Source organism: Neoarius graeffei, chromosome 6, assembly GCF_027579695.1.
Source record: "Neoarius graeffei isolate fNeoGra1 chromosome 6, fNeoGra1.pri, whole genome shotgun sequence".
Classification (NCBI taxonomy): domain Eukaryota; kingdom Metazoa; phylum Chordata; class Actinopteri; order Siluriformes; family Ariidae; genus Neoarius; species Neoarius graeffei.
Genome location: NC_083574.1, coordinates 37,029,777 through 37,049,456, shown reverse-complemented (window position 1 = coordinate 37,049,456; position 19,680 = coordinate 37,029,777). Strand labels below are relative to the sequence as shown.

At 42.1% G+C, this 19,680-nt stretch overlaps 1 protein-coding gene across 1 annotated transcript in view; it reads right to left on the bottom strand.

Annotated features, from left to right (window-relative positions):
• Positions 1-19,680, bottom strand: part of impdh1a (IMP (inosine 5'-monophosphate) dehydrogenase 1a) — a 77,560-nt gene that overhangs the window by 13,506 nt on the left and 44,374 nt on the right. The window contains exons 10-14 of the mRNA XM_060923616.1: positions 18,529-18,624; positions 18,302-18,445; positions 18,062-18,206; positions 12,051-12,194; positions 7,703-7,786 (exon numbers count right to left, since the gene is read on the bottom strand). Coding sequence (XP_060779599.1) covers positions 7,703-7,786; positions 12,051-12,194; positions 18,062-18,206; positions 18,302-18,445; positions 18,529-18,624 — 613 coding nt within the window. The remainder of the gene's footprint in view (positions 1-7,702; positions 7,787-12,050; positions 12,195-18,061; positions 18,207-18,301; positions 18,446-18,528; positions 18,625-19,680) is intronic.

Genomic DNA, 19,680 nt, shown 5'->3' with positions numbered 1-19,680 from the left:
CAGCTGACTGTGGGTGAGAGGCGGGGTACACCCTGGACACAGAGACAAGCAACCATTCACACTCACCTACGGTCAATTTAGAGTCACCAGTTAACCTAACCTGCATGTCTTTGGACTGTGGGGGAAACCGGAGCACCCGGAGGAAACCCACGCGGACACGGGGAGAACATGCAAACTCCACACAGAAAGGCCCTCGCCGGCCACGGGCTCGAACCCGGACCTTCTTGCTGTGAGGCGACAGCGCTAACCACTACACCACCGTGCTACCATTTCAATAATATATGGGGTTTAAATCCATTTGGTACTATTTCATGGAGTGGAACACCAGCCACATCACCAGATAATGACATATGCAATGGGGGGGGGGAGAAAGTATCTTTAAGACCTTGGTTTGGGATTATTTTTCTTCATGCACATCTTCACATGGTATACTGCAACTGTGTAAAGTTTCATCAAACTGTTTATAGGAGGAGTTGCACTTACAAGACACATGGACAGACACGGTGATTCCTATATATTACACCCCCAAACTTTGTTTGCGGAGGGTATAAAAACGTGCATTTAAAGGGGAACTGAAGGCAAATTTATCAAAAATCTATTTCTCTCATTTTATTAAATATAGGAATGCATTTTTGATCGCTATTTTGTCGCTGCTATAGCAAGTTATGAGTGTTTGAAATACGCTCTGTAATACATCAGTCCAGATGTCAAAGCAATGGCTGTAAACGAGATTCACTGAGACCTGTGCGAGACATCGTAGGATGGAAGTAAAACGTACAGCGCAAATCAAAAGGTGACCAACATCTGCCAGAGTTGCCAAAACACGCGCGCGCCCTCTTTCGAATGCTGACGTAATCAAGCCGGAAGTTTCCCTGTGCCCGAAATCGCTCCCTACTCACTATAATAGGGCACTATATAGTGTGGACGCCATTTTGTAGCGCTGTCCGAAACCTTAGTGAGGATTATGTGGGAAATCCGCTCAGTATAATATGCATTTATCACAGAAATACCTGCATGCGTGTATTTATTATTTTGAAAACCCACCAGCCGCCTGATCTGGCACGTTTGAACTGTGCGACAGTAATGACGTAAATACCAGTGCGACGGACTCGTCCTTATCCTGTCGTCTTTCCGACTCTTCTCTACTCCACGTTGGTTCGAAGTCGTATGGAATAATCTCCATCACTGATGAAGCTGGCAAATCTCGAAATTAATCTAAATTGGAACGATACGGCGATCTGGCCGCTGTGTAAACAGTTTTCAAAATGGCGGTGCTGACACTTCACGTTTGAAGTCTCGCACAAGTCTCGTGAAGATCGCGCGGATAAGCGACGTCTGCCGTGAACCAAACGAACTACATTCAGCATGGCTAAAAACCGAAAAAGCCGATAAGTATAATATAATCTGCCAATACGAGTCACGATATACGGTTAATAAAACCGAAAACGCAATTGAATAACACGTTAAGAAATAAAGCAAGTTTAAAAATGATTTCAGTTCTCCTTTAAGTTTATATCTTAACACCCAAAAAAAAAAAAAAAAAAAAAAAAAAAAGGTTAACTACCCCCCCCCAGAAGCCGAGAGAGGCCCTTCATATAATCCTTTTTTTTTTAAATTCACCTTATCATCCTGAGATAGCGACATAATTAATTCAGGATCTCGAGAAAACACCACAACACAACTAATTCGAGATCTCAAGAAAACAAAATTATTTCATGATCTCGAGTAAACAGCTGAGAAATGGTTCATTCAGGTGCGCCAAGAGACTTGTGATATGCTGACTTTGGGGCTATTTCTCATTCTGTATAGACGCAACTTTGGTCATTAGAATGTCTGGAATAATCGATCACCTAATAAGGCAATATTTTGATCAGGGGTTGACACAGGGAGAGATTGCATTAAGTCTTTTAATAAGGGATCATTTCAAAATTAGTCCGCGGCACCTCCGCAGAAGACTGGCCCCCCTCTCTCTCTCAAGGCATCGTAAAAAGCCATTTCTGCTCTGTTCCATGTCCGCCAATTTCTAAGTCTTCGTTGTCTGACCCATAGGAGGCGCAGCTCTGCTAGAAATCTCAGCTGTTTTCTCGAGATCATGAAATAATTGTCTTGTTTTCTCGAGATCACGAATTAGTTGTGTTGCTTTCTCAAGATCCTGAATTAATTATGTCGTTATCTCGGGATAACAAGGTGAATAAAAAAAGATTATATGAAGGGCCTCTCGCGGCTTCCGTACCCCCCATAAAAAAATACTTCTTGGTTGCTGTCTGGGTTTTTCTAGCCTAGTAAACTAGACCCACCTACCTAGCGGCCAAAAATATTTTTGCCTGCGAGTGGGTCTAGCCTCGCACCATATCAACAAAACACCCCGGGCATCAAATCGTGCCCGCCAATCACAACGCAAGGTTTTTGTTTGGATTCTTTGGGTGGGCTTTTGCAGGAGTGACGACAAAGCTGCGCGATGCTGGAGAAAGCACAACAGGAAAGATGGCTACGGGCTAGTGAACAGCACACGTTTGACTCCGCTTTGGAATCAGTTTTAGAAGAATTAGACTTGGAGTTTTCGTTGAAACATGAGCAGGAAGAGGCTCTCCGCTCATTCCTTTTCAAGAAGGACGTTTTCGCCGTTTTGCCGACCGGCTATGGCAAAAGTCTGATCTACCAGCTGGCTCCGCTCGTAGCCAAAAGGATGGGCTAGTTTGTGCAGTACGAAGAATTAATAAACAGCTTTGAAACATTACTTTTTGATTGTTTCTTATTTTCCCGTTATTTTAAATTTAAGGGAAATTATTTCACCAAACACCACTAAATAAAAACTCTCAAAAACAGTTTAAGCAAACCGCTGAAAAACACTTGGAAAAAAAAAATGTGTATGTGGTACAGACTCCAAACTTGTGGTCATTATCTCCAAACTTCTTAATATCTAGAACCTGTTTATTAATTAATACGCATTTTGAAAAATGATTTATTTCAAGGCCTCCCCCACTGCTTTCTGTCGCTCTGACTACGTCACAGTCACTGTTGCGCTGATTGGTCAGAGCGTTGGCCTATACGCACAGAGACAGTTTGAAAGACAGCGGTTTGTTCCTCCTACCCGCTTCGGAAATGTCTACGGATCGAGGCCAGACTAAATATTCACATTTAGTCTGGCTTGCCAGGCTAGGGTTTTTCATCACTTTAAAACTCACTCTAATGATCATTACCATTAACATTTTTTGTAAAGTGTTAGATTTGACGCAGGTGAAAAGGTGACGTTATTTATTTTCCGGACTAAATGGTTCAGTGGCATCCCTAATAAATATATTTAACTAATGTCAACTATTAACTTTTCTAAGTCAAGTCAGGTGCCTTTCTCAAGGGCACTTCAGCCAGTCCTGCTGGTCCAGGGAATCGAATCGGCAACCTTTTGGTCCCAAAGCTGCTTCTCTAACCATTAAGCCATGGATTCCCCAAATATCAGATGGGAGAAAAGAGAGGATATTCCAGTTGGTCAGATAATATTAGAGACTTCAAAGCAGCTGCATAATCATTCCAGATTCACATGTAGAGCGCCTTATCTACCATTTTTTTCCGAGGAACATTGGCGGGGGGTGGGGTGGGGGGTGCCGACATCAAAGCAACTCCAATGTTAAAACGTGGGGTTCCTACACAAAACGCGTAAAGGTTGGCAGGTCTGCAGCTGTGTTTAAACAGCCATTTAAAATGGCATCTGTCTGGTTAAAATCACTAAAGTGGCCATAATATTAGATGTGTGGGGTCACTTTCAGGTTCAAGAGATACCAGTTCCTGTACTTTCATGCTGTACATAATCATGTTATGTTAATGGACCATTTTTGTAATAAATAACTGAAGCCTAAGTCAACTATAAAGAACAGTGCGCCCGTGTGCCTACAGTCTTGCATTCAAACATCTCAAATATCACTTAATATACAATCAGATGCAGCCCGAAGGACATCAGGTTTAACCTTTAGCTTCACAACTGGTTGGTGACGGCATGAACGCAGCAGGAGGCGGCCAATTTAGTACTCCTCAAGTTTTAAAACAATAGCGCACAAACATTTTTGGCTCAACTCCTCCAATGAACACACAGAAAATATTTATATTACAGATATTATATTTCAGGTCAATTTGAGTTGAGAGTATCAAAGATGAAATTTAAAAAAAAAAAGTGTTCGAAGGGATTCTGGTCTCTGTCACAATCCCTCCATTTATTTTTTTTTACATGAGACCAAGACAGGAATGGGTTGTTGGGTCCGTTTCCATGAAACGAGAAGAGAACATAGGGCTTACATTTAGCATGTTACAGTTACACTACAGGACCAGAAGTTTGTCTCTTTTAGGTCCATCACTAAAACAGATCATTTTGCATTCATGTCGTAGTTCAGGGTTTTGTTTTGTTGCGCCCTGGTGTCAGAGGACTATAAAACGCCACTGAATAACATTTCACTCAGGTGATGAAAATGTTTCTACAAAATGATCAATAAATGAGTTAAAAAAAAAAAAAATCTATTCAAAGTCTTGTAATGGTTTTACGTAGCCTAGTAAACTAGACCCACCTGCCTAGCAGCCAAAAATATTTTTGCCTACGAGTGGGTCTAGCCTCGCACCATATCAACAACACACCCTGGGCATCAAATCGTGCCCGCCAATCACAACGCAAGGTTTTTGTTTGGATTCTTTGGGCGGGCTTTTGCAGGAGTGACGACAAGGCTGTGCGACGCTGGAGAAAGCGCAACAGGAAAGATGGCTACGGCTAGTGAACAGCGCGCGTTTGACTCCGCTTTGGAATCAGTTTTAGAAGAATTAGACTTGGAGTTTTCGTTGAAACATGAGCAGGAAGAGGCTCTCCGCTCATTCCTTTTCAAGAAGGACGTTTTCGCCGTTTTGCCGACCGGCTATGGCAAAAGTCTGATCTACCAGCTGGCTCCGCTCGTAGCCAAAAGGATGGGGCTAGTTTGTGCAGTACGAAGAATTAATAAACAGCTTTGAAACATGACTTTTTGATTGTTTCTTATTTTCCCGTTATTTTAAATTTAAGGGAAATTATTTCACCAAACACCACTAAATAAAAACTCAAACAGTTTAAGCAAACCGTTGAAAAACACTTGGAAAAAAAAATGAGTGTATGTGGTACAGACTCCAAACTTGTGGTCATTATCTCCAAACTTCTTAATATCTAGAACCTGTTTATTAATTAATACGCATTTTGAAAAATTATTTATTTCAAGGCCTCCCCCACTGCTTTCTGTCGCTCTGACTACGTCACAGTCACTGTTGCGCTGATTGGTCAGAGCGTTGGCCTATACGCACAGAGACAGTTTGAAAGACAGCGGTTTGTTCCTCCCACACCCTTCGGAAATGTCTACGAGTGAGGCCAGACTAAATATTCACATTTAGGGCATATTCACACCTACGTTGTTTGGTCCGGACCAAATGAACCAAATTTCCCTTGGTCCGGACCTTTTGGGTTGGTCTGAATACAAACCACCGAACTCTAGTCCGGACCAAACAAGCGGACCGAGACCGAGCTGCAAGGTCGGACTCGGTCCGGACCTTTTGGAGGTGTGAAAGCAGACCGGACCTAATCCGACAGTTTTGCTTTTTTGTACCTCGGGAGCTTCCGTCGTTTGTCGAGCATTATGGGAAACAGAGTCTTGACACTCCACCGCAAAGTGCAAACACTGTTTCGGTTGTCAAGGGAACCTTACAACAGTCGTTCAGTCATTCAGACCAGTGGTAGGCTAGACTACAGAGTACAAAAATTAAGTAGGGGGCAAACGTGGGCTGAGGAAGAAACGCGTACCCTTGTGGATATATGGGCAGATGTCCACATATCTGAGCTTTTGGAGAGAACACACAAAAATGCCGACGTGTTTGCTGTATTCAGTGAGAAAATGAAGGAGAAGGGGTTCACGCGCTCCCCAGAACAGCGCTTTGTGCGCGTGTCGTCTCTGACCAATAGCTGAACGACCTCAGGGCGCGTGGCTTTGTTGACAGATTTTGGTCCGCTTACTAAAATGTACAGTGTGAAAGCGAACCGCACCAAAATGAAAAAAAAAAAAAAAAAAAAAAAACATTTGGTTCGGACCAAAGCAAGTGAACTATCGAACTATCCTGGTCTGAATACACCCTTAGTCTGGCTTGCCAGGCTAGGTTTTACGATGACTTACGTAATATTACAAGTCAGGTGATTTGCTGCTTAGATTTTAGTTTAATTGCTACTGTGCATGTTAACTTTGTGACTAGGCAAAAGAGGGGTTGGTATGACCCGTCTCATGAAACTGGCACTGCTTTTAACCTGGGATAAATTCAGTTTCAAATATCCTAAAGTCGACGTTCTGACACACAGTAATATTCTCTAATTAAAACATTCATTTATTTTCTCAGGTGGCACGGTGGTGTAATGGTTAGCGCTGGTGCCTCACAGCAAGAAGGTCCGGGTTGGAGCCTTGTGGCTCTAAGTAAAGGCTTGAAGAAAAACCCGGACAAAATTGGTACGGGAAACAGACCTGCCAACTCTGAAAAGGAATAACGTACTTAATAATGTAACAAAGACTTGGAGACAAGTTTGGGATGCTTTTTTACATGCTGGAAAATAGAAATATTTAGTGGAAACGTTTGCTTCCTTTTTTACCATTCGAGAAGAAAGAGAAAAGGTGTTATGTACAGAATTTAATTTTAAACTAGAACTGAGAGCAAACTCGGGGTGGCACGGTGGTGTAGTGGTTAGCGCTGTCGCCTCACAGCAAGACGGTCCGGGTTCGAGCCTTGTGGCCGGCGAGGGCCTTTCTGTGTGGAGTTTGCATGTTCTCCCCGTGTCCGCGTGGGTTTCCTCCGGGTGCTCCGGTTTCCCCCACAGTCCAAAGACATGCAGGTTAGGTTAACTGGTGACTCTAAATTGACCATAGGTGTGAATGTGAGTGTGAATGGTTGTCTGTGTCTATGTCTCAGCCCTGTGATGACCTGGCGACTTGTCCAGGGTGTACCCCGCCTTTCGCCCGTAGTCAGCTGGGATAGGCTCCAGCTTGCCTGCAACCCTGTAGAACAGGATAAAGCGGCTAGAGATGATATGAGATGAGATGTATTTTCTCACAGGCCTTTAAGTATTTTGATATTTCATTTCACTGTAGTACACTGTTTATATTTCAAGTTAAGCAAAGATAGACTGGATACTTTAAAACAGATCTTACAATTATACTGATGCAAAACCTGGCGATTTGACGATTCAAGCTAACTAGTGAAGAGAACAAAAAAGTGTTAGAGAGCGAGAGCATGAGAGAGAGATATCAGCAAAGTCAAGCCTTTCTTATTAGCTAGCATTATGATTATAAAGTCTCTGAAATATTCTGATTAATAACGAATATATTAAGGGTCACTCACATTGTTCACAGAGCACCGTTTTTGCCCAAGTGAAAGATAAACACCACAAAAGAGGACTTGGTGTCAGTGGGAGTCAGTAGCATGACTTATCACTGTGTATGTGAAAATGGTCCACAAAAGCGTGAGAAACAAGAGATACAGGCTATTTGTCAGTCTCAGCACCTGTGTGTCCTGAGCGCTCTGTGAGGCTCTGTCTGACAGCTGCTGGAGCGGTCACTGAGCACGCCAGCATTGCGTAAGGGGCACTGAGAAAGAGTCACAGAGGCAGGGTGACTGATGGCTCAGGCGGCCTGAGTGGAAGCGAGCAGAGTGGGCGGAGACTTACGAGTGCAGGCCATGGACGCCGCCCTCCACTTGAGCAGACATGGTCCTCTTCTCGAACTTCAGCTCTCCAGAGTACATCATAGAGCTACACAACACAGAAAACAGGCATTCGAGACACAGGATTTGGAATACCTTTAAATTCTCAAAGTGGGGTCTGATGATCCCCTAGGCTTGGGGATTGTCGTTTTTACATTTTGTTCCAGTGGCTGAACTCACAACCCACCGTGGTTATATTTACAGTGGTGCTTGAAAGTTTGTGAACCCTTTAGAATTTTCTATATTTCTGGATAAATGTGACCTAAAACATCATCAGATTTTCACACAAGTCCTAAAAGTAGATAAAAAGAACCCAGTTAAACAAATGAGACAAAAATATTATACTTGGTCATTTATTTATTGAGGAAAATGATCCAATATTACATCTTTGTGAGTGGCAAAAGTATGTGAACCTCTAGGATTAGCAGTTCATTTGAAGGTGAAATTAGAGTCAGGTGTTTTCAATCAATGGGATGACAATCAGGTGTGAGTGGGTGCCCTGTTTTATTTAAAGAACAGGGATCTATCAAAGTCTGATCTTCACAACACATGTTTGTGGAAGTGTATCATGGCACGAACAAAGGAGATTTCTGAGGACCTCAGAAAAAGTGTTGTTGATGCTCATCAGGCTGGAAAAGGTTACAAAACCATCTCTACAGAGTTTGGACTCCACCAATCAACAGTCAGACAGATTGTGTACAAATGGAGGAAATTCAAGACCATTGTTACCCTCCTCAGGAGTGGTCGACCAACAAAGATCACTCCAAGAGCAAGGTGTGTAATCGTCGGCGAGGTCACAAAGGACCCCAGGGTAACTTCTAAGCAACTGAAGGCCTCTCTCACATTGGCTAATGTTAATGTTCATGAGTCTACCATCAGGAGAACACTGAACAACAATGGTGTGCATGACAGGGTTGCAAGGAGAAAGCCATTGCTCTCCAAACAGAACATTGCTGCACGTTTGCAGTTTGCTAAAGATCACGTGGACAAGCCAGAAGGCTATTGGAAAATGTTTTGTGGACGGATGAGACCAAAATAGAATTTTTGGTTTAAATGAGAAGCATTATGTTTGGAGAAAGGAAAACACTGCATTCCAGCATAAGAACCTTATCCCATCTGTGAAACATGGTGGTGGTAGTATCATGGTTTGGGCCTGTTTTGCTGCATCTGGGCCAGGACGGCTTGCCATCATTGATGGAACAATGAATTCTGAACTATACCAGTGAATTCTAAAGGAAAATGTCAGGACATCTGTCCATGAACTGAGTCTCAAGAGAAGGTGGGTCATGCAGCAAGACAACGATCCTAAGCACACAAGTCGTTCTACCAAAGAATGGTTAAAGAAGAATAAAGTGAATGTTTTGGAATGGCCAAGTCAAAGTCCTGACCTTAATCCAATCGAAATGTTGTGGAAGGACCTGAAGCGAGCAGTTCATGTGAGAAAACCCACCAACATCCCAGAGTTGAAGCTGTTCTGTACGGAGGAACGGGCTAAAATTCCTCCAAGCCGGTGTGCAGGACTGATTAACAGTTACTGGAAGCGTTTAGTTGCAGTTATTGCTGCACAAGGGGGTCACACCAGATACTGAAAGCAAAGGTTCACATACTTTTGCCACTCACAGATATGTAATATTGGATCATTTTCCTCAATAAATAAATGACCAAGTATAATATTTTTGTCTCATTTGTTTAACTGGGTTCTCTTTATCTACTTTTAGGACTTGTGTGAAAATCTGATGACGTTTTAGGTCATATTTATGCAGAAATATAGAAAATTCTAAAGGGTTCACAAACTTTCAAGCACCACTGTACATGGATGCAAACGGCACGCCTTTTGGCGGATGCCGCCTTTTTCACGGCTGTCTGGGGGACTTGTGTGAATCGTGCAGATCCGATGAGTTGTTTTTTTTGGGGGGGGGGGGGGGGGGGCGTTGGAGTGTCTGATTATAATTTCATCAAAGTAAATTCTGTATTAAAATTACTAAATAAGCAAATGCCGTTACAGTCTATGAAACATAGGAAGTACAAGTATGAGAAGAAAACAGTAAATCAGAAAGCTGCGCACGTAAAGCCAATTGGCTGCGCGCCATTATCTGCTGCTGGCTGCACTTCATTGCACGCGCAAGGATTTCCATCAGTCCAACCTAAGTTACATAAGTTACGTAATTGGCTTTACGTGCGCAGCTTTCTGATTTACTGTTTTCTTCTCATACTTATACTTCCTATGTTTCATGGACTGTAACGGCATTTGCTTATTTAGTAATTTTAATACAGAATTTACTTTGATGAAATTATAATCGGACACTCCAACCCCCCCCCCCAAAAAAACCCTCATCGGATCTGCACGATTCACACAAGTCCCCCAGACAGCCGTGAAAAAGGCGGCATCCGCCAAAAGGCGCGCCGTTTGCATCCATGTATTTATGACAGAGCTCTTATAGATACTAGCCAGTTTGGCAGTTCTAAGGTTTTAAACTAGTAGTCCTAAATATTAACATCAACTAATGTGTCCTGTTAGTGTTAAAAAAAAAAAGTCTAGGAATAAAGTAGTCTGGCAAGGCAAGCTATCTCCAGCTCTTCTAAGCTCCCGAAAAATCGGGAGCCAATCAACTTTGAGCATCTCCAACGGCCCTGGGTAGAGGCGTGTTCAAGGCAGTGACGTAGTAGAACTGTGACCGGAAGCCATAGATTGTTTACAGAATCTATGCCGGAAGCGCTTCATTCACTAGAAACATTACGAACATGGAGCAGCGGCAAGCCTTTGACACAGCGGTAGATGCTGTATAGAAAGCATTCAACGGGAAGTTCTCATTGAAAACGGAGCAAAGAGCAGCCCTGGAGGTATTTATCTTCTTCCTGCTACTCAAGCAGTTTCCGTCGCGTCACATACGTCAGAGGAAAGAGTGATGTGATTGGTTTAAGCTTCATCACAGCCTTTTCTGGCTTCGACCAGTAGCAAACTGAGGCATTTCAGGGAGGCGGGTCAACCACGTACTTTGGGAAACGGTTGGACTTAACATCTTTGCCAGACCAAATGCTCGCAGAGCTTTGAAGAAGTCGCGTTAGCCAGACTAGGAATGAAGTGCTTTGGCTCCAATAAACAACCAGAATTTTAAAAGTTTAAATAAATGAGCCCCCATATCTGAATAGTTGGACTACACTGCGAAAAACTGAAAAGGAATTTTCTCCTCAAATTCAGCTACTACTAGTGAAATTATCTTGCTGCATGGACAGATCGTTTTACTTGACAAGCCATCTTGGAATAAGTTGGTTACAATCTAGAACTACTTTTAATAATCTCAGGAGTTGGTGTCTTGTATTCTTCTAATAGGAAATGCTCGATCATTTCAACCATCTTCAAGATATTCTAACTCAAGATATTTTTGCAGTGTAGAAGAATACAAGACACCAACTCAGATTATTAAAACTAGTTCTAGATTGTAACCAACTTATTCCACGATGTCTTCATTCATTCATTCATTCATTCATTCATTCATTATCTCTAGCCGCTTTATCCTGTTCTACAGGGTTGCAGGCAAGCTGGAGCCTATCCCAGTTGACTACGGGCGAAAGGCGGGGTACACCCTGGACAAGTCCCACGATGTCTTGTCAAGTAAAATCATCCGTCCATGCAGCAAGATAATTTCACTCGTAGTAAGGAATTTTCTCCTCAAATTCAGTTTTTTGCAGTGTAGGTTTAGAAACCAAATCTAGACTGAGAGGGTTGGTGGAATTAATTTTATAGTTACACAGAAGAGTGGGTTAGAGAAGAATGGCCAGACTGGTTTGAGCTGACAGGAAGGCTATGATAACTCAATAAGCACTTGTTACAACCGTGGTGGGCTGAAAAGCATCTCCACAGAACATCAAAGAACACTGGCTACAAAAAAATTAATTAATTAATTTAAATAAATAAAACCTCAGAATACTGCACCGGATTTCCCTTTTTCAACTGGACAGGTCTGGTGGGGTTTCTGGAACCTCAAACAGGATCAAGGAGCAATTGGTACCATTTTATGGTACTACTATACTAATTACGCTTTACTGTGTGTGTACTGAGGAGACTGTACCTCTCAAAAGCACTAATACTGAGTAGAGATTATAACAACAGACCACCTAATTCTAGTCATCAAGCCTGGCAGGGGAGCATCAGTGATGGCTATTTGACAGCTCGTGGTTTTTTTGTTTGTTTGTTTGTCTTGTTTTTTTTTCCAGGTAGACAGATATGTAACACATCTTGCCATTCCCATAATGTTTCCTATCCACCATTAGCATTTCCAGTGCGCTAAAGAGTCCATGAGCCATGGACTTACCGTAAGATGGACAGGCTCTTTGCACCAATATCCTGGCAGCCATGTTGGATTCCAGCAATGAGGTATGGCACAAACTTGTGGATGGAGCCTTTATCTTGAACCGAGCCAGATACTCCCTGAGCTACCTTCACCTTATCACCCTCACTGTAACACACACACACAGAAATACAAACACTCAGCTATGCAGAGAGGACAGGGGAAAAAAACAAACAAAAAAAAAAGCTGAAAAAAGACAACGACATTTTATAATTTTCAATTTTAGAAAATGTAAGTCATTTCTTCCTCCATTATGTGCCAGGCTAAACTTAAATGACAGTAAGTCATAAATAAAAATGACAAATCATGCTATTACATCTTGATCAGACCATTCTGTAACAAGGGGCAACAGAAGTATAAAATAATAATAATGTTAAATAGGAGCCAAAAACGTGACTTAAATTTCTAAAATATGTCCTCCCTACATATTGGCCATCACGCCCGAGTAAAGGTTAAGACCTTTAAATTTTGTGTACCTCAATATTACTAATACTGGAGATTAAGACAAGTTATAAATAAAACATGCTACAATCATTATTATGGTGTCAGTCCACCAAATTGTCATACCAGATGCTCAGATTATGGATTTTGAGTTATACCTGCTGCATTAAAACTGCCAAGCCTCCGTATGCAGGAAATACAAACCAAAGTGGAATCAGACCAAGGGAAGTTACTGTAGATCTGACATGAAATCATGTGCATGCAACCCAAAATGGGCCATTTTCCAGGCACTGACTGCAGATGATACAGAAACTTGTGAATCCATCAGGAGACAATCTCGACTGTGGATTATTGGCAAATATCCCAGATTTGTTGAGCAACAGACCACAAAAAGCTGCTCGGAAGGTTAAAAAGGTTAAAGGAGATATGCAGAACCATGGCCTCACTTGTTTATAAATGCCTTGAGACCTCAAGAATGGCATAGGAATAGTTTTAAGCGTTAAAAATAAATCTAATATCGTAATTTTTACGATTAAAATTATTCATATAGGTAGCGGTCTGAGTGAATGACCTTCACCGCAGGAAGGCTATCGGTCTCATCGCCATTTCCGCGATACTAAAAAACAAAAAAAACAAACAAAAAAAAAAAACAGCTGACTGCAACTTCGATCCTCCATTTTGAGCCAATTTATCGCCATGCCATGTAGATGTGTTGATGGCGGGTGCAGCAACACGACAGAAGGTGGATTTATGTTGCATTCATGGCCCAAGACTGTTCAAACTGCAAAGATTTGGACGCGTTTTGCGAGAAGTTCACGGGCACATTTTACTGATGACTCGTATGAAACCTCTGATCTGTTGAGGCGCATTTGCTATAAGCCCGTATCAAAAGAGGGTGCAGTACCAACAATTAAAGGAAAAGAAAACTACAAGAAAAGGAAAGCAAGTTCAGTTGCATCAGTTCTCCCAGAGTGTGAGCTGAGCAGTAATGGCGGAGTACGCAGTATGGAGAAAATGGAGAATGAGTGGACCAGTTGTCAAATTTCTCCGCTGGATATTGCTGCTGAGGCAAGCATATCTCACCCTTACATGGAAGAAGCGAATGAACAAAGAACTGAAAGTCAGATTGTTTCAAAAACAATCGGCCACAAGATCGGCCTTCAAGAAGCGAGAACACAGATGGGTAAGACGCGACTCTCATTTGGCTACATAACACTCCTGGGGCGGCACGGTGGTGTAGTGGTTAGCACTGTCGCCTCACAGCAAGAAGGTCCTGGGTTCGAGCCCCGTGGCCGGCGAGGGCCTTTCTGTGCAGAGTTTGCATGTTCTCCCCGTGTCCGCGTGGGTTTCCTCCGGGTGCTCCGGTTTCCCCCACAGTCCAAAGACATGCAGGTTAGGTTAACTGGTGACTCTAAATTGAGCGTAGGTGTGAATGTGAGTGTGAATGGTTGTCTGTGTCTATGTGTCAGCCCTGTGATGACCTGGCGACTTGTCCAGGGTGTACCCTGCCCCTCGCCCATAGTCAGCTGGGATAGGCTCCAGCTTGCCTGCAACCCTGTAGAAGGATAAAGCGGCTAGAGATAATGAGATGAGATGAACAACACTCGTTGTTTACCTGCATTTAGATTAATACATGTAACTTTTATTGTGTGTTTAAGTTACCGGTATAAGATTATTTAATTTGCTTCAGAATGTGATTGTCTCAGTTCATCTGATTATTTAATCAGCCTTTTACGTTATATCAGTGAAAATGCATGCGTGTACTAGGGTATTAGGCAGAAAAAGAAATTTACCAGTCAAAAATAATATTTTATATAATCCTGATAAGCGCCGCAGGTGCGAAGATGAGCGCCGCAGGCGCGAAGTCCCTCTAGGGGGGTCTGGGGGCATGCCCCCCCAGAAAATTTTTGAAATTTAGACTTCATTTCCTGCATTCTAGGACATTTTCAGGGTGAAATGGCGTGTAATTTTTGATCAGAAATATTGCATATTTTTACTTTGTATTTTTTTCAGTTTCACTCCTGAATGTATCAGATGTATGTATGGTGTTTGATTTGGTAACAAAAGTGAAAAGAAAATAAACAACAATGAATTGTATATAATCTTTTGATCTAGTTACAGTATTTAATAAAAAAAAAAACCAACAGTATTCTATTTTACCATACCCCAATGAAACCCCCTTGTTAATCAATGTATCACACATACCTTTTCTGTCTTTTTGTGGAAAAACGAATCAGTTTTTGTCACATTCAATTTGGGGCGTTTGTTGGGATTCATCTTGATCCAGAAGAGTGAGTCAGCAAAAAAAAATGCGGTTCTCCCGCCAAGAAAGAGGAAACTACAACGCAGGGTGTTTGGCAATTTTCGACCAATCAGAATTCGCGATTTATTCAGTCCGCATGTTACAAGATTCAGTGCGGGCCAAAATGGCGGAAACGATGAAATATTCTGATTTTTCATTTCAAGTTTTCAGTATTTTTCGTATTAAACTGTGTTTCTTACGATTTGTAAATGATGGCGGAACCACACACGGACTGGCCATCGGGAGTAGCGGGAGTTTTCCCAGTGGGCCGGTGGTTCAGTGTGGGCCGGCGGAGAAAAAAAAAAAAAAAAAAAAAAACAGTTGCGCGCTGGCCTTTAATATGATAAGCAATGTTAACAGTTTCTTTAACAAACTGTTAACATTGCTTATCATATTAAAGGCCAGCGCGCAACTGTAATAAGCAATGTTAACAGTTTGTTAAAGAAACTGTTAACATTGCTTATCATATTAAAGGCCAGCGCGCAACTGTTTTTTTTTTTTTTTTTCTCCGCCGGCCCACGCTGAACCACCAGCCCACCGGGAAAACTCCCGCTACTCCCGATGGCCAGTCCGTGTGTGGGCGGAACATAACTGGATTTATCGGACGACATGTGGGAGTATTCATGTGCGAAAATTTTCGGCATTATCGTCCGTTTCAGTATCCGTCTGTGTGTATACTTGCCCGTTGAAATCGGCAATCGCCCGTCAAATTTACGGGTGGACGGGTCTCTGCCTAATACCTTAGCGTGTACATGTATGTTGCACAAGTTATAGCACCTATCCTGTTTTAATGAAAGTCACATGAGACAGTCCAATTCCATCCAACTCTCTAGACGGCTTTGTTCTCTGGTTTTGTTTCGGAAGGTGGAGGCCTCCGTGGCCAACGTGTTACTATCGGATTCACTTTCCGATGGTTCAAACTGATACGGTTCTACGTGTATAGCAGTAGCATTTACACACACTCCAATTTCAGGACTATTGCAGTCAGATGTATTACTATCTGAGGAATCCGAAGAATCTCTAATAAATCCAAATGAAGAGGCCACTGCAACCACTCTCGCCTGCCGAGTCTGGCCTCGGTCAATAGCACTGGTTACCGCTGTGACGTCACGCACTCAGGGCTGGCTGGGTCAGCTCGAATGCTAACTTTGCGGTTGATTTTAACTCTCAAAAATATATACAGTGGTGCTTGAAAGTTTGTGAAGCCTTTAGGATTTTCTATATTTCTGCATAAATATGACCTAAAACATCATCAGATTTTCACACAAGTCCTAAAAGTAGATAAAGAGAACCCAGTTAAACAAATGAGACAAAAATATTATACTTGGTCATTTATTTATTGAGGAAAATGATCCAATAATACATATCTGTGAGTGGCAAAAATATGTGAACCTTTGCTTTCAGCATCTGGTGTGACCCCCTTGTGCAGCAATAACTGCAACTAAACATTTCCAGTAACTGTTGATCAGTCCTGCACACCGGCTTGGAGGAATGGGCTAAAATTCCTCCGTACAGAACAGCTTCAACTCTGGGATATTGGTGGGTTTCCTCACATGAACTGCTCGCTTCAGGTCCTTCCACAACATTTCGATTGGATTAAGGTCAGGACTTTGACTTGGCCATTCCAAAACATTAACTTTATTCTTCTTTAACCATTCTTTGGTAGAACGACTTGTGTGCTTAGGGTCGTTGTCTTGCTGCATGACCCACCTTCTCTTGAGATTCAGTTCATGGACAGATGTCTTGACATTTTCCTTTAGAATTCGCTGGTATAATTCAGAATTCATTGTTCCATCAATGATGGCAAGCCGTCCTGGCCCAGATGCAGCAAAACAGGCCCAAACCATGATACTACCACCACCATGTTTCACAGATGGGATAAGGTTCTTATGCTGGAATGCAGCGTTTTCCTTTCTCCAAACATAACGCTTCTCATTTAAAGCAAAAAGTTCTATTTTGGTCTCATCCGTCCACAAAACATTTTTCCAATAGCCTTCTGGCTTGTCCACGTGATCTTTAGCAAACTGCAGACGAGCAGCAATGCTCTTTTTGGAGAGCAGTGGCTTTCTCCTTGCAACCCTGTCATGCACACCATTGTTGTTCAGTGTTCTCCTGATGGTGGACTCATGAACATTAACATTAGCCAATGTGAGAGAGGCCTTCAGTTGCTTAGAAGTTACGCTGGGTTCTTTTGTGACCTCACCGACTATTACACGCCTTGCTCTTGGAGTGATCTTTGTTGGTCGACCACTCCTGGGGAGGGTAACAATGGTCTTGAATTTCCTTCATTTGTACACAATCTGTCTGACTGTGGATTGGTGGAGTCCAAACTCTTTAGAGATGGTTTTGTAACCTTTTCCAGCCTGATGAGCATCAACAACGCTTGTTCTGAGGTCCTTAGAAACCTCCTTTGTTTGTGCCATGATACACTTCCACAAACATGTTGTGATCAGACTTTGATAGATCCCTGTTCTTTAAATAAAACAGGGTGCCCACTCACACCTGATTGTCATCCCATTGATTGAAAACACCTGACTCTAATTTCACCAAATTAACTGCTAATCCTAGAAGTTCACATACTTTTGCCACTCACAGATGTGTAATATTGGATCATTTTCCTCAATAAATAAATGACCAAGTATAATATTTTTCGTCTCATTTCTTTAACTGGGTTCTCTTTATCTACTTTTAGGACGTGTGTGAAAATCTGATGTTTTAGGTCATATTTATGCAGAAATATAAAAAATTCTAAAGGGTTCACAAACTTTCAAGCATTTATGCAATATACAAGAGTCAAGGATGGAGATACTATCCACTCAGAAATGTATTTAAAAATTAAGGTTCTGCCCATCTCCTTTAAGCACGTGGTGAACTATTAGTGCCGCCAAGCAAATGTTGCACGAAAACTGCGCTCACATGATTGACGCATTTTCACTACAAATCAAAATGTCATTCACTGATTTTCATGGCAGAAGGAAGATCTATATTTGGCTCAGTCGTGGATGATATTAAAAGTGGTAAATGTATCCCATCGGGGCGCTATTGAGGAGATCATTTGTTGATAGTTACTGGATCAGCCAGCCAAAACAGTGCAAAATATTGCGCACGATTCAACGCCATTTCTATGCGTTCTTTAAACAGAGCATCTGGTACAAAAATCCCGTGAAGCGACACATAATGAAACTGTACGAATAATAGTGTAAGCATATTTTGTGTTTGTAGGTATTAAGACCTGAAATAGCGTTTTTGACTGCTGCTGTTTTTCTCCATGGCATCCAAAGAGCCCATGCCACGGTACTTCTTCAGTCTTACACCATCTGAGAAAAAATACTCTCCGGGAGCTTCTGTGGTTGCCGCAAGCAAGGAGCCCATCATCACTGCACCAGAACAGACAGGTAAGAGAAGTGGTACAGTAAAGAATCATACAAGTGGAGTGTTTACATTACAGGTTTGATCAGCCTGTGATGGCTACCTGTGGACGCTCCCAAAGCGAGAGCCTTCACGACATGTCCGACTGTCTGAATCCCACCATCTGCGATTACAGGCACTCCGAAACGGCGGGCGTACTCCGCCACTTTATACACAGAAGTGCCTTGGGGTCTCCCACACGCCATCACTGCAGGCAAAAACACATTAACAAGTCTATCATACACGCATTAATGCCAGTATTCATCATAAAATGTTTGATCTCACACACACCTTCCTGTGTGATGCAGATGGATCCACAGCCCATGCCCACTCTCAGCGCATCCACGCCTGCGTCAATCAGATTCTTCGCCTGTGCAGCTGTCACAACTATAGAGCGGGAGTTATAAATGAAACATTAAGTTGTAAATAAATAAAAAGACTCGAACAATAATCAATCAATCAGCTGCCTCAATCGTCTTTTCACCCTAAACTTACAGCAGTTGATTTTCTGATTGAACATTTCAGGGAATTTAATCCAAAGAACACAATTAACGTTAAAGCTATAATAATGTAATTCCATCATCAAGAATTTAAATGTGTGAGTACAAATCCCAAAATGTAATTTCCATACAACTAAAATCAAGTGCTGTAAATGTGATGGGAAATGGTTTAAATGCACATTTTAACCCTGTGACTGTTTCGAGTTCTCTGTGTGGCAAGTTTAGGAAAAAAAAAAAAAGAAAAAAGGCATAATTTTTTTTATGAAATAAACCATTGTACATGTTTGCTGTGATCTACCAGATATCTGAAAAGATGGATTAAGGATTCAGAAATAAATTTGTGCTGGGTTTATAAGGGAGTCAATGGATAGACAGAGCCCTCCATAATTATTGGCACCCCTTGTAAAGATCAGTAAAAAGGGTTAGGGAAAAATAAAATCCACCTTTTGCTGAAGTCGCTTCATCTCACACTGAAAAAATGAGAAAAATCCAACCTTTAATTGAAAAATTTATTCAAGGAAAAACAAATCCCTCATCAAGAAATTATTTTCAACAAAAACAACAAGTGCCACTATTATTGGCACCCCTGGAAATTATACTGAACACAACGTAACCGAAGCATGTTTCCCATTTAAACTGGACATTTTTTAGCAGATTGAAGTGTATAGGAACTTTCAAGCTAGATTTAGGGTGTATTCACACCTACGTTGTTTGGTCCGGACCAAACGAACCAAATTTCCCTTGGTCCGGACCTTTTGGGTTGGTCTGAATACAAACCACCGAACTCTGGTCTGGACCAAACAAGCGGACCGAGACCGAGCTGCAAGGTTGGACTTGGTCCGGACCAAAGGAACCCTGGAGCGGATCTTTTGGAGGTGTGAAAGCAGACCGGACCTAATCCGACAGTTTTGCTTTTTTGTACCTCGGGAGCTTCTGTCGTTTG